Source organism: Ooceraea biroi, chromosome 4 (genome assembly GCF_003672135.1).
Source record: "Ooceraea biroi isolate clonal line C1 chromosome 4, Obir_v5.4, whole genome shotgun sequence".
NCBI classification, from domain to species: domain Eukaryota; kingdom Metazoa; phylum Arthropoda; class Insecta; order Hymenoptera; family Formicidae; genus Ooceraea; species Ooceraea biroi.
In genome coordinates, this window is record NC_039509.1 from 7,102,982 (window position 1) to 7,118,581 (window position 15,600).

At 41.0% G+C, this 15,600-nt stretch overlaps 3 protein-coding genes across 4 annotated transcripts; 1 reads left to right on the forward strand and 2 right to left on the reverse strand.

Annotated features, from left to right (window-relative positions):
• Positions 1-255: 255 nt before the first annotated feature.
• LOC105282561 (sugar transporter SWEET1) lies at positions 256-2,682 on the reverse strand. The gene is made up of 6 exons (XM_011344606.3): positions 2,469-2,682; positions 1,868-1,945; positions 1,608-1,731; positions 1,365-1,520; positions 1,172-1,291; positions 256-1,066 (listed from the first exon to the last, which is right to left on the reverse strand). The coding sequence occupies exons 1-6, from the start codon at positions 2,537-2,539 to the stop codon at positions 962-964; spliced, it is 654 nt and encodes a 217-aa protein (XP_011342908.1). The 5' UTR covers positions 2,540-2,682; the 3' UTR covers positions 256-961.
• A 3,779-nt stretch (positions 2,683-6,461) lies between these two features.
• LOC105282562 lies at positions 6,462-13,513 on the forward strand. 2 transcript variants are annotated; one of them, XM_020032719.2, is made up of 13 exons: positions 6,462-6,609; positions 6,706-6,995; positions 7,096-7,970; positions 8,060-8,161; positions 8,288-8,416; positions 8,584-8,859; positions 8,944-9,212; positions 9,301-9,450; positions 9,537-9,722; positions 9,804-10,829; positions 10,901-11,092; positions 11,240-11,523; positions 11,617-13,513. In XM_020032719.2, the coding sequence occupies exons 2-13, from the start codon at positions 6,829-6,831 to the stop codon at positions 13,091-13,093; spliced, it is 5,133 nt and encodes a 1,710-aa protein (XP_019888278.2). In that variant the 5' UTR covers positions 6,462-6,609; positions 6,706-6,828; the 3' UTR covers positions 13,094-13,513. The 2 variants fall into 2 exon arrangements, with proteins under 2 accessions (XP_019888278.2, XP_019888279.2); XM_020032720.2 differs by having other exon boundaries at positions 6,489-6,609; positions 6,693-6,995.
• Positions 13,514-13,594: 81 nt separating this feature from the next.
• Positions 13,595-15,439, reverse strand: LOC105282564. The gene is made up of 5 exons (XM_011344611.3): positions 14,900-15,439; positions 14,651-14,832; positions 14,338-14,540; positions 14,014-14,278; positions 13,595-13,933 (listed from the first exon to the last, which is right to left on the reverse strand). The coding sequence occupies exons 1-5, from the start codon at positions 14,916-14,918 to the stop codon at positions 13,805-13,807; spliced, it is 798 nt and encodes a 265-aa protein (XP_011342913.1). The 5' UTR covers positions 14,919-15,439; the 3' UTR covers positions 13,595-13,804.
• Between the last annotated feature and the right edge of the window lie 161 nt (positions 15,440-15,600).

Below are 15,600 nucleotides of genomic sequence, written 5' to 3' on the forward strand. Positions count from 1 at the left end.
CGAATATTTCAAATTTATCTTATCTTCAATGTACTGTACAGTGTAGATGTGTTTGTTTTGCTGCAAATCCATATTTAAACTTTTTTTATACAGTCCTTTCTTTGCAAGTTAGTTTTGCACATCCACCATGTAAAAAGGGGTGTACTGAAATCGATGATTTGAAGTGTAATTACGGTGGCATAATCGGTTATGCATTATGTACAGATTGATATTACATAAGATGAGAATATTATAACAAAGTGAAAGATATATGTCTCACTCGAAAACATAACAATTTATTTCGCAACTTTATACATTTATTTTCTACATAGGAATGTTATTCTTAGAAAAATATGTACGTATTGTTATCTGCTATTTTTGTACGGCGCACTCGATGCAATGCTTATTTTGGCGTACTCGATGCAAAATGCATAATATAGCTCAACGTTATTTTACATTGAATTATACATTCTTTTTGCTAAAATATATATGTATATATTTGACATATTTTTTTGTATAAAACTTTTAAAATTGCCTTTTATCATATTTTAAAATACTACAAGCCTGTAATTTATTACGACTATTTCCGTTAATCGCAAAAATTATATTGTGCAGGTGACAAAACGTTGTTTTCAAGATACACTATATAGAAAATATGGAAGACTGTTTTAACCCTTTAACTTAAGTTATTACTTCCCGCTATAGAGTGAAAAGCTACCATAGTAGTTCTCTTCTTTATCTCGCATTGAAAGCTATATATATCATTATAAGGTGGGAATGTCTTCACATGTTTTGAGCTGCACTCGTTTCATCAAAAGACTTTAACGAAGCTGTTACTTTATACCAACTAGACGAAATACATAGTTGAAGAAACACCGATCGCGGTATTGATACTGTTAATTCATATTCTGCGACAGAGCTACCCGTCCAGCGGTGGAGCTCTATGACTAACTCCGCTAAGTAATGTGAGATTTAATTTTCCTTAATCTTGCTTACTCGATAATCCGTCTTGCGACTTTTTGGAACCGTACATCGCAAAGAGGGATAGCTGAACTACGTTGAGTGAAAGACCAATAACGTTCTGAAACTACGAATGGAATATGCATAAATTTCAGTATACTGACTACCTATTTGTAATGTACATTAGGAGACTATCTTTTCGTGTGTATATTCAAATTGCAAGAATACTTACGACAAGGAAAGTATTGTCAATGATGTAACCATACCACAGCCACATGAAGGAAACTAAAGTACCCGAGACAATAATTGGAATTGGAAGAATGTCTGCGTTCTTCGTTTCGATAACTTCCCTCTAAAAAATAATATTTAATCAACTTGCTATGAATATAATTATGATAAATAAAGAAGAAATTGGGTTTCCTTACAAGATGTACAAGAGGAGACGCAATTAAAAGAAGAAGAAGTATCGTGACCAGCATGCCAAATCTGTATTCAATTTTTTCTGAACTTTCCACTTCTGCATACGCAAGGAAGATTACGACAAAACCAGCTACCTTAATCATCTGTTTGAATAGCTTCTCCTGAGAAGAAAAAGATGTAATAGAAAATCTGGCTACCATTAAATATAAATCCAATATTTCTTAATTAAGCTTAGGCAGAAGAGATACCGTGTCCGGAGCGTAGTAATAAAACACTAGCATGTAGATTATACTAGTTATTAAACCAAATATATTAACATTTATCATTGCACTATCATTCAACATCAGTGCATATCGAAGCATTAATGTGCATCTGGAAGAGATTAGTAATATAATTGAAATTAATAAGTACATAAAATGTTGTTATTTATAAATATATTAATTTTAATTGTGACATTATTAAATAATTCTTAGTATTAAATATTGCGTCTATAAATCCGTATACTCACACTGCTGTAGCGCCAATAAAAGGCATTGAATCGGTACCTTCAGTTGTACCCTTTTTATATATGTCCTTGCATATTAAACTGCAAATTGTAAATTATTTAGAAAAGCACAAACAACATATACTTCAAATATTAATATAAGTGCTTGAATTTCAAGTATATTATATATTTAGCAGTGGAAACTTTGAGATACAATTTGTATCAGTGTAGTTCGTAATGAATATTCATGATATAAGTGATGAATCATGAAATACCATAAGATGCAAGATGTTATTATTGCAACATCATGTTAATGACATAATTATCACAAATATGACAATTATTACAGTGATGTCTGTGATGATTGTGTAATTTGCCATATAGCAAAATTCGAACATTTTTAAGTTTCATTTCTTTAATATCTGCTCAGCATTTTTTTCGATATTTATAACAATGTAAAGAAATATTTACAAAAAGCCAATTTTGCAATTTGCATGTATACACAACTTCTATAATTTTCACTATTAGATCCTCGCTGTAAAGCTTTGCTAAAATGACGAGGCCTTGAATTATAATTACTACTAGAGAAAGGAATATAAAAATATATTCATTGCAATGTACTTACGTTCCGGCTAACATTTGCATCATAGTAATTATCATGGCAAAAAATCCTACGGTTTCTTTATAAGTATCCATTTTATTTACAAGATTCGGTATGTACAATTCGTTATACTTCTGTCAACGCTTGCCAATTGCTCTCAAGGTCAAATGCTTCAAATTGATTGGCGTTAATGGTCAAGAATCAATCGTGAGAACCAATTCACGGCGATGCGTCGAATGACTCCCGTCACATTAGCGCGACTCGATTTTGTATTTGTTAAAGAGGAATGCGCATACGCGAAATAAGGAGGTTATCCAGCGCTGCAGTTAGAACTAGGATCCCTCTATAGAGGATCAAGCCGATCAAGTGACACGACTCAACGGCGAGGTAGACCAAGCTTTTACTTTCTTGGGTGCGTTCAGGATGACATTTAGGATGAAATTTAATAATAGTTTATTAATATTATTTTTTTCATCATTTGATCGCTCGGCGTCGGCAGGAAGTCAGGTGGCCGGTGGCGTCGGAGCGGAGGATCCAGGTGCCGCTCGCGGTCCGAGTGCGGAACTTCCGGTTTCTAGTCGCCGCGAAGAAGGGCACGACGACGAGCTCCCCTGTCGGGAGTAGGCAGTGGATCGGCGGGACTGGTGCTGGCCTCGGTGATGGTGCTGCCCGGGATGGTCCCGGGGTCGCGACGGCGCTGCAGATCGGCGCGGCATGGGCCGGGACTTTATTACGATCGTCCCGAGATTGATTATGGCTCTTGCACGTATTTTGCGGTAGAAATACAAAGCAGTATCCACCTACGGTGGTTGTTGCCACATTTTGCGTGCAAGAACCAATGAATCACGGCTAATGAATGATCGAACGATCGAATTGAAAGTAAGTAACAAGCGTAAGCACCATCTCGTCCAATTTGCCTTTCATTGATTCGATCTCCGTGCGTATGTAGTCGTTCTCGTCGCTGGCGCTGTACTTGTCGTCGCGCAGCGAGCAGAGCGCGTACCCCTGGTTGAACAGCTCTTCGGCCAACTTACAACTTGGATCTCGCCAGCTCGTTCGGCTCTTTCATCAATCTCAGCACCTCCTTGCGTCGCGGATCGTACGTCTTCAGCGCGGCCGGTTTGCTGCTCCGATCGATCTCGTTCTGCGACGGTGCCTTGTGCCGAGGAGCTGGCGCGTCCGGGTTCTCAAATTGTTGCGCGTTCGCGGCATCGCCGCGGAACGGCAACTGTTTGCCGTCGATCGATATCGTCACGTGACTAGTGAAAAATTTTGGTCTTGGCCGGCAAGACGACGTCGTTGCTACGTCGTTGCTGTTCGACCTGGCGTGCTTCGACGCCGCGGACTTGTCACCGTGATCCATCTCCATATCCACGTCCTTGACGGCAGTCTCCACGTTGTTCGGCTTGTTCTGCGCTTTCTTCGATCCCTCGTTCTCTTCATCCTGTAAGATCTGGAAAGATAGTCGAGACTGACAGGTCGTATAGAGGATCAGAATGAAAACAAGTTGATCACAACAGTAGGAATATTGGCCGTACAGCCTAAGACCTAGGCGTGTGAACCAGGGATCCCGGAAAGTTCGAGTTCAAATCTAAGGCAGTCTCCTAGTTATTTTTCGCCTCTTACAATTCAGAAGTGGGATAAAATCCGCTACCCCTCGAAGACAGTTGAGATTCATCCGCTACCCCTCGGAGAGGAGGGAGTTGAGAAGCAGCTGGCCGGTAGTGAAGCCTGAACATGGAGGTCGGGACGGACTCAGAGGAGTGAACCAACATGGAGATTGGGAAGGACTCAGAGGAGTGAACCAACATGGAGATTGGGAAGGACTCAGAGGAGTGAACCAACATGGAGGTTGGGAGGGACTTAGAAGAGTGAACCAAAAATGGATGTTGGGAGGGACTCAGAAGAGTGAACCAAAAATGGAGGTTGGGAGGGACTCAAGTGGAGTGAACCGACGATTTGGAGACATTCGGGGACGAATGTAATGTCAGGCTGGCCGAGCTGTAAGATCTGGAAAGATAGTTGAGACTGACAGGTCGTATAGAGGATCAGAATGAAAACAAGTTGATCACAACAGTAGGAGTATTGGCCGTACAGCCTAAGACCTAGGCGTGTGAACCAGGGATCCCGAAGAGTTCGAGTTCAAATCTAAGGCAGTCTCCTAGCTATTTTTCGCCTCTTACGATCCAAATGAAACCGATCCGGATATTCAATCGGAATGAAATCCAACATCTCGTTCACGACGTCGTTGAACTCGGGCACAGCCACATTGGAATTCGTTGTAAACGTCGGATACGTCATCAGCCACTCTTGACCAAGAGTTGTTCGGCTTGTTCTGCGCTTTCTCTCTTGGCCAAGAGTGGCTGATGACGTATCCGACGTTTACAACGAATTCCAATGTGGCTGTGTCCGAGTTCAACGACGTCGTGACCGACATGTTGGATTTCATTCCGATTGAATATCCGGATTGGTTTCATTCGGATGAAGAGAACGAGGGCTCGAAGAAAGCGCAGAACAAGCCGAACAACGTGGAGACTGCCGTCAAGGACGTGGACATGGAGATGGATCACGGTGACAAGTCCGCGGCGTCGAAGCACGCCAGGTCGAACAGCAACGACGTAGCAACGACGTCGTCTTGCCGGCCAAGACCAAAATTTTTCACTAGTCACGTGACGATATCGATCGACGGCAAACAGTTGCCGTTCCGCGGCGATGCCGCGAACGCGCAACAATTTGAGAACCCGGACGCGCCAGCTCCTCGGCACAAGGCACCGTCGCAGAACGAGATCGATCGGAGCAGCAAACGGCCGCGCTGAAGACGTACGATCCGCGACGCAAGGAGGTGCTGAGATTGATGAAAGAGCCGAACGAGCTGGCGAGATCCAAGTTGTAAGTTGGCCGAAGAGCTGTTCAACCAGGGGTACGCGCTCTGCTCGCTGCGCGACGACAAGTACAGCGCCAGCGACGAGAACGACTACATACGCACGGAGATCGAATCAATGAAAGGCAAATTGGACGAGATGGTGCTTACGCTTGTTACTTACTTTCAATTCGATCGTTCGATCATTCATTAGCCGTGATTCATTGGCTCTTGCACGCAAAATGTGGCAACAACCACCGTAGGTGGATACTGCTTTGTATTTCTACCGCAAAATACGTGCAAGAGCCATAATCAATCTCGGGACGATCGTAATAAAGTCCCGGCCCATGCCGCGCCGATCTGCAGCGCCGTCGCGACCCCGGGACCATCCCGGGCAGCACCACCACCGAGGCCAGCACCAGTCCCGCCGATCCACTGCCTACTCCCGACAGGGGAGCTCGTCGTCGTGCCCTTCTTCGCGGCGACTAGGAACCGGAAGTTCCGCACTCGGACCGCGAGCGGCACCTGGGGGTCTATAGCCTTCGGCAGACCAGCGCGACGCGGCTCGCGATGCGCGATACGCGACGTGCGATATCCAATGAGCGTATAGCTTTTCCATAAAAACTGTACGCCATCGGATATCGCATGTCGCGCATCGCGTGTCGCGTCGCGCTGGTGTGCCGTACCCGTATTACGTATCTCTTCACGGAGTGAAAATGCGAAAAGTGAGCAAATTCACTAGGTGTTGACCAATTAAATTATAAATATTCTAGTAAATTTGCTCATTTTTCACATTTTCCCTCCGTGAAGAGATACATAATAGTACCCCCTGAGTCCTCCGCTTCGATGCCACCGGCCACCTGACTTCCTGCCGACGTCGAGCGATCAAATGATGAAAAAAAAAATATTAATAAACTATTATTAAATTTTATTATTTATTAGTAAATTTTTATTATATTATTATATTTATTATTAAATTTGATTAAACTAAAAAATAATATTAATATTAATAAATTATTAATTTTAATCTATCATGAAGTTTTATATTTCACAAACATTTGTATTGAGTATAGAGATGAATATGAAGTTTATCCGAATTTCCCTAACTGTAGAAATATCATACATTTATTTATATCATGTCACGTATACTATAGATTTTCAGCGCTACATAGCGCTAATAGCGTCATCCTGAACGCACCCAAGAAAGTAAAAGCTTGGTCTACCTCGCCGTTGAGTCGTTCCACTTGATCGGCTTGAGTATGGTTCAGGACGGCCTAAACGAGGGATTGTATTAATTTTTTGTTTGTGAGTAACGATGCTCGATATGACGAAAACTGGATCAAATCTTTATTTTCAAATAGGCGAATTCGACGATCGATCTGACGAAGATTTCAATTTCAGATAATACAATTCAACACGGTATAACGGTTATGTCATTATTCGCGGGTGATCACTTGGCGTGCTTTTAACCTAAACTGGATGACAGATGCGTAAAATAGTTATGTGTTATTTCACGAGGAGCAAATGGATACAGAAGTGAGAGTGTGCAGATCTCTGCCTCCGTTGGTCGAAGGCAAGATTCACGGCAGTTTGAAGCTTATTATCGACGAGGTACTTTGGACCAAAAGAAGTCCTGGAAGTATCACGGTAGTGGCTTCCTGGTGGGGCGAGCATAACAGTGCGCAATTCAGGTGATTTACAATTAAAGCATGCTGAAGGCAATACGTTTCTTGCGATAAATCGTAAATTGCATCGTGGAAGAGAAAAGTATTCATAGTTTTTGTCTTTCAGACCAATAGACTGTACAACAGGTGTATCAAGAACAAATGAAGATAAAATAGAAATATATACCATAAAAACTAATGCAACGCTCTTTGAGGATTATATTAAAAACTGTAGAACGATAGAGTTAATAATCATCACGGAGAAGACCAACGAAGTTATTGGTGCTGCACATGTAGATTTATCTATGATATTTGAGCATAAGCTTTCTTCTCAATTTGTCTCAATATTGAATGACAGCGGTAGCAAATTAGGAGAGTTACGCGTCTCTCTACAATTAACGTATCTGACAAAGTCTCAAAATATACAGAAAATGTGCAAGTATAATAAAGAGCAAACAGATAACGATATCGTATTATCCACGATTGATAATTTAAAGCATAGAGAAGCGATACCTTATAAGAATTTAGATAGCATTAAAGAAAGCTTCATGAAATCTGCGAAGGGTGATGCATATGACACCTACAGATCGGTCCTTAAAGCTAAACGACCAGAGTTCCAAGAATATAAAAGGAAACACGACGAAGCAATAACGGACAAGTTAATTACCCAGGTTGTTGCGAGGGCGCAACGACTTAGAGGCGCGATATTGAAAGAGACTTACAACGAAGATCCGTTAGCTTTAAGCGACAGTTCAATGAGCAATGAGTCGTATCCTTGCACCTTGGTGGAAAATGAAGCGAAACTTTACGAGTATATCTTAGGAAAGGAAATGACTCTCTTGGAAAAGAAACAAGCCTTGGATACGTTAAAATTGACGTCTCCGACTTCGAGCTTGATAGATCTGGCATCTAAAGCGATTACGGCTCGTGAAAGTAATAACATGGATAAACTGAATGAAAATTCCTCCGTAAAACGGAACGATCCTGTAAAAGATACATCACGTAAGTGAATAATTCATACCAAGTCAAAAGATTTACAAACTAAGATTAAAATTTAAATAGTTTATCAAAAAAACAGTTGTGTTTTTCAGGAACGCATCCTCTAGATTACGTGGACAGTATAAGAACTTTCATCGAATCCTTCACATTGAGTCCCGCAGGATATAGACGTGCAAGATCGACGTGCTTGCAATGTACGTTGAGTCAATCTTCCTTCTCTTTTCTCTCTCTGTTATTTCGCAAGAATTATTAATAAAGTTTTACAAACTGTGTTTGATAACGGATATAAATAATATGTTTTGTAATCTTCTTAAGCACAGATGGAGTACCATTATCTCTGACATATCTTGTCCAATATGATACAACATTCGGATCTGCAAGGCAAGATGCGAAATCTAATAAAGAAGCCAAGTTTACGAAAATATGTGCCAAGAAACAAGTTGGACAAGGTAAAATAAATAAAATAAATAAAGACCAATTTTATCGCCAGAAAATCGTATAATCGTAAAAAGATCATTTCAGCCAAGATATGCGATAATGCAGTATTAATGCAATATAAATATCGATAATATAAGTACGGTAATATGTTATAATTATACTAACATAATTTTTACAGTTATCGATTTCAATACCGAGGGTGTTTATAATATATCAAGGGAGATCATAAGTAGAAATTTCCCTTTAAAATTTAAAGTGCTTGTCCGCCACCTTAATCATAAACTATCAACCGAATTGGGATGTGGTTCCATAAATATCAATGACGTTGCGAATACTGCAAACTTAAGCAGTACTCAGGACGTAATAATAACCAATAAAGGTATCAAAATAGGCGAATTGAAAGTTACGGTAGAATTAGGCTCCGATTTTCTTCACTTTGGGAAAGAATTTGTCGGTGAGTGTGATACATCAAAGTATGCTAATTGCAAGTCAGTTAAATAAATGCGCTGTATATTCGATGACGAAACAATTTTATCAGATGCTGTAATATCCGCAAAAGAAAATATTCCTGTTCTGGAGATAAGGTCATCGCTGAACACGAACGGTAATAGATATAGGAGCATAACAGGGACCCATTCCTCCAAATCGAGCAAAGTTTCATCCGTCTCCGCCAAGCGAATCGAATGCCTAACTAATGACAACAATCAGGACTTGCTTATCGCGAAAAATATGACGGAACACCAAGAACGAAGTTTGGATAACAGAAAGGTTGATACAAATAATCCAGAAAGTGCTAATAAAGATAAGGTAATAAAACAATTGGAATGACACAGCTACATCTTAAATATCTGCCTTACATACCCGTATTCCCGTTACTTGCGTTGATTTTCTATAGGTTTTGCTCCATGGCTTGATATACGTGGCCGAGGGTAAAGATCTGCCAGAATCTAATACCTATCTAATATGCAGAGCATTTTGGCGAGAGGACAAGGCAACGAGTCAAATCTGCAGTAATACAAAAAACCCATTTTATCATTTTTTTCAAGTAAACGTTTTTTCTTTTTATTGTTTAACAAAATGATTCTGATTGAACGAATAGGAATTTTACATTTTGAAAAACATTAATTGCAGCTGGTACCGTTGATTCACGGTGCCGAGTTATTGGAGAGAATCAGAGATAATTATATAATCATAGAAGTATACAGTCGGCAAAACGGCAGAACGGATAACTTGTTGGGAATAGCAAAACTACCTGTGCATCAATTGTACGTCGCCTATAGAGATCCGCTTGTTTTACCTCACTTATTATTGTCGAAGGTAATTAATCGTACTTTAAGGAGATTTAATATTTCCTAATTACCGTACGCAAACGTACACACGTTATTTATCTGTTTCCAGTATCCTGTAATAAGCGTAGACGACTGGGTTAGCATCAACGATCCAGTAAATGGAAAGTATTGCGGAGAATTGTTTGCGCTGGTTGCGCTTGGAACCGCGGAGCAAATTGCACTGTTAGAAGTATCGAGGGGTCTGAGAAACGCTAGTATTGTATCACGATCGGGTTACAATTATCATCGCCGCGTTCCCGACAATACCCCCAATTATGCAATAAGCGTCGGGGACGGCTCGCAGTGTAACATTCCCGAGATGCCCGAGAGTCTAAGCGCGGAACAATTTCCTCGTGATAATTTCGCTTATCACGTTTACGGCATGCCCGATCGAGACTTGGCCTCGGTCAATTACAAAACTCAAGAGAGTCAAACGGATATTTCGAGTCTCAAAGACGCAAGATCGGAGAGGTCGATGCAGGGGACCACGTGTTCGGAGCAATTGGTTCTCCATGCCTTGGTCGACCGTTTAGCAAATGCGTTACACGTTAATAAAACCAGTGCGGATCAGTCGGCTCAAACGGAGACGAGCCAAGCGGATGAAGCGGAAGCACACGGAGCAGGGATACGCTTAAACACGTTAAACAGTAACAGTCTCACTGACGACAGCGATAGTTGTAGTCCGAGAAATGATTTTCAACTGCCTACTGAAATGTACAGAAGCGTTGGCGTCGGGGCAGAGTACGACGACGAAGAACCGAATCGACAGCGAAACGATGCTTGCAATAATGCCTCCGACTCGTCCGTAACGGAGGGGAATACGAACGGAGAAGAAACGAATATCTCGCAGAATTGCGACAACTTTTTCTTCCGAGCTGTCGTGGAGATCGAGTGTGCGCTGCACTTGCCGAAAGTCGAAGGATTGAATGATTCGGTGGAACCGAGCACATACGTGACCTTTCAAGACCTGATTCGTAAACTTGACTCCAGCGACCGATCGAGTTCACACGTGGTAACGAATGTTGTTCCGCGTAGCTGCGACCCAAAATGGAATTGGAGATGCGACGTGAAGCTGCCAACGGATTTGCTCTTGAACGTATGTAATTTTATGAATGTCACGTGTACGTGTGTACATTGTGCGCATCATTTTTGTTGATCCTTTTTCAGAATCAGAAGAGATTAATTCTCAAAGTGTGGCACCTGATCGATCCGGATACATCTACGATAATAGATTTAGAAAAAGATGTCGTGATTGGTTTCTCCGCTATCGATCTCTCGGTCTTGATGGCGGGATTCCCTACGGTATCTGGCTGGTTTCACATCATGGATTTTACCGGAAAGTGCAACGGACAGCTTAAAGTAAATTATATATATTGCGATTCTATTTTCGGATTTGATATTTATTTTAGTTATAATCTTACGTACATTTATATCCGATATCACACGCACACACAAGCGCATGTGTGTATATGTATGTGTGTTTAAGTATATATTTTTTGGTTTTAGATAACTATAACACCTCTGGATAGTTTATTGTCGTTAGGAAAAGTTGCACCAAATAGCGTTATTAATTTACAAAATTGTAGTAATTTGTCACAAACAAACCTGCCATACGTGTATAGTGTACCATATAACAACACAGAAGCAAGAGACGCACAGCAAATCTTACCGTGTACAAGCTTTAACAAAGACAAATATGTAGAAAACGAGTGTAAGCAGAATGATTTTGTAGCGAATGTTGGTCATAGTTTGGAAGACGTTTCCATGTCCTTTCTATCATTATCCTTGAAGTAAGTAGCGAAATTGTTATTATTTTTACTTTATTTCTACTTTTTGCCATTTTTTAATAATTATTGGCACGTGTGTGTGTGTTTGTGTTACAGACAAAAATTAACTGAACTAGACGTGATTACAAGACGCTTACAATCACGTCTACACGACGTCACGAATGCCGCTTTCGAGGATGATTTTGACAATGACTTCGACATGATCGAGCAAAGTAGCGACAATGAAAACACCGATGAAAAGAACGTCGAGTCCCCAGGGCCGACCGTTCCTGCGCATTCCGTTAACGCAACGTCACAAGTGCCGAAACAACATGAAACGGAGGGCGATCGAAACCTCGCGGACGACGACGAGAGACGAACCTCTTCCATTCGAAGCAGCAATAATGATCCACATTTCCAGCCGACGCATAGTCAAAAGGCTACGAGTGCCGAGCCGCCTGACACCGGCTACTGCTCAAGTTCCAACACGCGATTCAGTCAACATCCCGGTCACGGCGAATACAACGGACACCAAGTTCGGCGTAATGGCTCGACTCGTAACAATTTGCCGGACAACGTTGCGGAGCATCCGGCGCGAGGTACTAAAACGCACATAAATCACTTGCTCGACAAGCTGTCGCTGGATCTGCCGCCTAGGCCGCCTGCGGGGGCAAGCGTGCCGATGAAAAAAGATATCTTGGAGTTATTCGCGAGTTTACGGGAACACAGGAATAACTGGCAGGATCAGAACACGAACAAGAACGGTCTCAACGTCGATACTTGCTCAGCGGTCACTCAGACTGAAAACATAAGTGAACGATGTAGCTACCCTCGCGCGACGAATCTCGCTTCCACTTCCGACAGCGGCAGCGACGAGCACCACGTTACCAAGCCACTCGAGCAAGCTCAGTCCCGTGATAAAATATCGACGCTAATACGCGAGGAACTGGTCGCGGACGAGAGTAGCGACAGTTCCAACTGTGATGAATTGACAACATATCTGATAACGTCTAACATACGTCACATGGACTTGGACATACTGAATCCACTTCTCTATCAATATTTGATCCCGGATTTACGGGTTGCGTCCGCCGTGTCGCCAGAAAGTAAAGCCGTAGAGCAATTGGACAAACGATACGATACGGTAACGAAAAGTCTCGATAAAATGTCGCTCGACGACAGAACTGATCGATCGACGGACAACGATGCTTCATGTCGACTAGATGCGCAAGTGAAAAGTCGAACGAACGTGTTCGAGTCCGCGGAAGAGAGCGCGAAACTCTTTCGTCTGACGCCCTCGGGTATATCGGCGAACGTCGACAGTAATATTGACGTAGCCGTCGTTCATAAAACTAGCGACAACGATTTAACGTCAGCTAACAGCATGGAATCGACCGCCACGTCGTTGGACAAATTATCGCTGGAGCAAGTCGATGCCAAAACGGAGAATCATTGCTCCACCATGTCCGAGTTGTCTGTCCCCGGAGTATCGAGACAAGCACCCGAAGGTGGCAATCCGGTGGAAGAAGTCAAGACGTCGGTAGCGACATTGTCATCTCAAGACGACAGCCAGGACGTGTCGGTGGAGAGCTAAAATTTTCGAATCTTTGACGGGCCTCTTATCGGGTGATCAGGCCAGACTGTAGAAAAAGGTTTACAAGTGCATCTCTTTTACGATATAATATATAGTACTGCATTTTTTGTAACTATCATCATCTTAATCATCTTAAAGGCGAACGAGTGAATATTAACGTCGATTAATATTAATACTTTGAAAAAAATTACTTTTATGTTAGTCTGGTTAATGATATTCTTTAACGTAAAAATGTAATATTTATATGAACGTTTCAACTAACTTTGAATCGAGGTACGCTTAAAACTTTCTAGCTTTGATTTTTTTTCTATTAAGAACAATATTGAAATTGATATTATTTAATACATTTCCTATTAACCGATGCTCGTATACGTAATGATATCAAGTATAAGATTATTGTTGTCAAAGTATCATACGAAATACTTGAAAATTATATATATATATATATATATTATATATTATTATATATAATATATATATTCGCGAAATATCTACTGCGTATATATGCGCATATTTTTATATAATCTTTGTACATAGTTCTCAAATAGATACATGGCTTTACGAAATGCATTGTATAAATATTAATTAAGAATGAAATAAATCGAATCTATGTATAAATATCTCCATATTTGACAGATAAATAATAATTACGGAGAAAATTCGGGTAAATTTGAGAATCTAGAGTACGAACAATTGATCGCAATACTTTCTTTAATCTTTTAAGTAAGCCGAGAGGTACGTTTCTCTTCTCGTCCACTGTTTAACCAGAGCGGGATGCATCAGCCACACCTTTGCATCAGTACCTTCGTGAATATGAATAGTCGAGCAATCTCTTATTTTCTACAATTACAATCATGTACGTGAACATTGCGTGAAGATTTAAATTAAGTTATACCTCGTTTCGGAAAGAGAAAACTTACGTGAAACAGCGCGAGCTCCTGCCTCTTAAATTTCACTTGTTGCTGAAACTCCTTCGTCATACACGTCCTGCACAAGAAGATTTTATTATTCAAATGCCAGTAATCTCCCATTGGCTTTTTGCCACATATCTTGCAGGTGTCCGTGTTACGACTGCAACATTTGAGATAGACGCCGAGTTGCATCTTCGCTCTACCCCCGAAACTGTGCTCGAACCTAATTTCCCCTTTCTCCGGCCACATCTTCCTCTTGACGTACATGCCGGGCCTAAAGCCAAATTGATGTTAGAAAATTGAAAATTTGTCACGGCACGCAAAGATCCTCACCCTGGATTTTTGTTGCCATCGAAGATCCTTCTCTCGGCGGTAGATGCAAACGGATATCTCTGTGATTTGACGAATTTAGGGAAAGAAGGGACGTTGTAATCGGACGGCGATGGCGAATCCTCTACGTGGGCAACGGGCTTAGCAGTACCACTGAATCGAGCGAGGCCACTGTAGCCCTTTTTACTGATGCTATGAGAGCATGGCTATTCAACGGATCAAACACAAATATATTATAACTATACGTACTTAATTTTACTTTAAAGAATAATAAAATGTAATATACTTGAAATTGAAAAGACTGAAAAGTTTGTACCTTAGTTTTAATAGTGTTAAATGATTCCAAGATATTGTAAGAGCCAGGCCCTATATTGGGATAATCTTCCAAGGTACAGCATCGCATGAAAGGACTCATGCCCTTCTTCGAGGTATCGCGTGGCTGTCCGGAACCGAAACATATTTTTTGTTGTTCTGGTTTCTTTATAACGTATTCGAAATCTAGTAACAGAAAATTAATTATATTTGGTGGCGTGATTTTTATTTTCAAGGGATACGGTATACATACTGTTTGGGCAGACCCACATCTTTGACGATGCAACTATTTGCCTCACAAAAATCTTCGCACAGTACTACATATATTACTATGGTAACCTTAACATCGATCTATTAACCGGTTGTACGATCAAAATTATTACTTACGTATTTTAATGCATGTTTATCATTAAAAACGATAATTTTATATAGGTACGAGGTATATTCTCAACAAAATATATGCATAAACGCTGCATTAAAAGATGCATTTTCTATTATGTAATAATAAACTTGTCGTATTCCTATATTCATACTTTCCATACTCAATTTAGTTTGATGTGCTTCGATGACGAAAATATATTTTACACTGCGATATAGGCAATCGACGAAAGAGAAAATATGCTTCTCGATGTAAAGTCAGCCGAGAGATTTTCAACGTACAATTGGTATTTCACACATTTCAATCGGTACGCTCGTACGACGTTCTCTCCTTTCGCCCAAGGACCATTAACCAAGTCGTAATTTCGCGCGCAACAGCGCCCTCGCGTGACGGCGCGTGCGCACGTTCAATTACGCGCGCGGCGCCAACGGTGTTTTGCTCAATATCGTTACTCGAAAAATTGCCGATAATCCTCATCGAAAGATACACGGCCGTTTTTACTCGTAAATACTCGAAATAACTCGTTCTGGGTACGCGCGTGCATTTAACTCGCGTTAGATACGTGGCGAAAGACG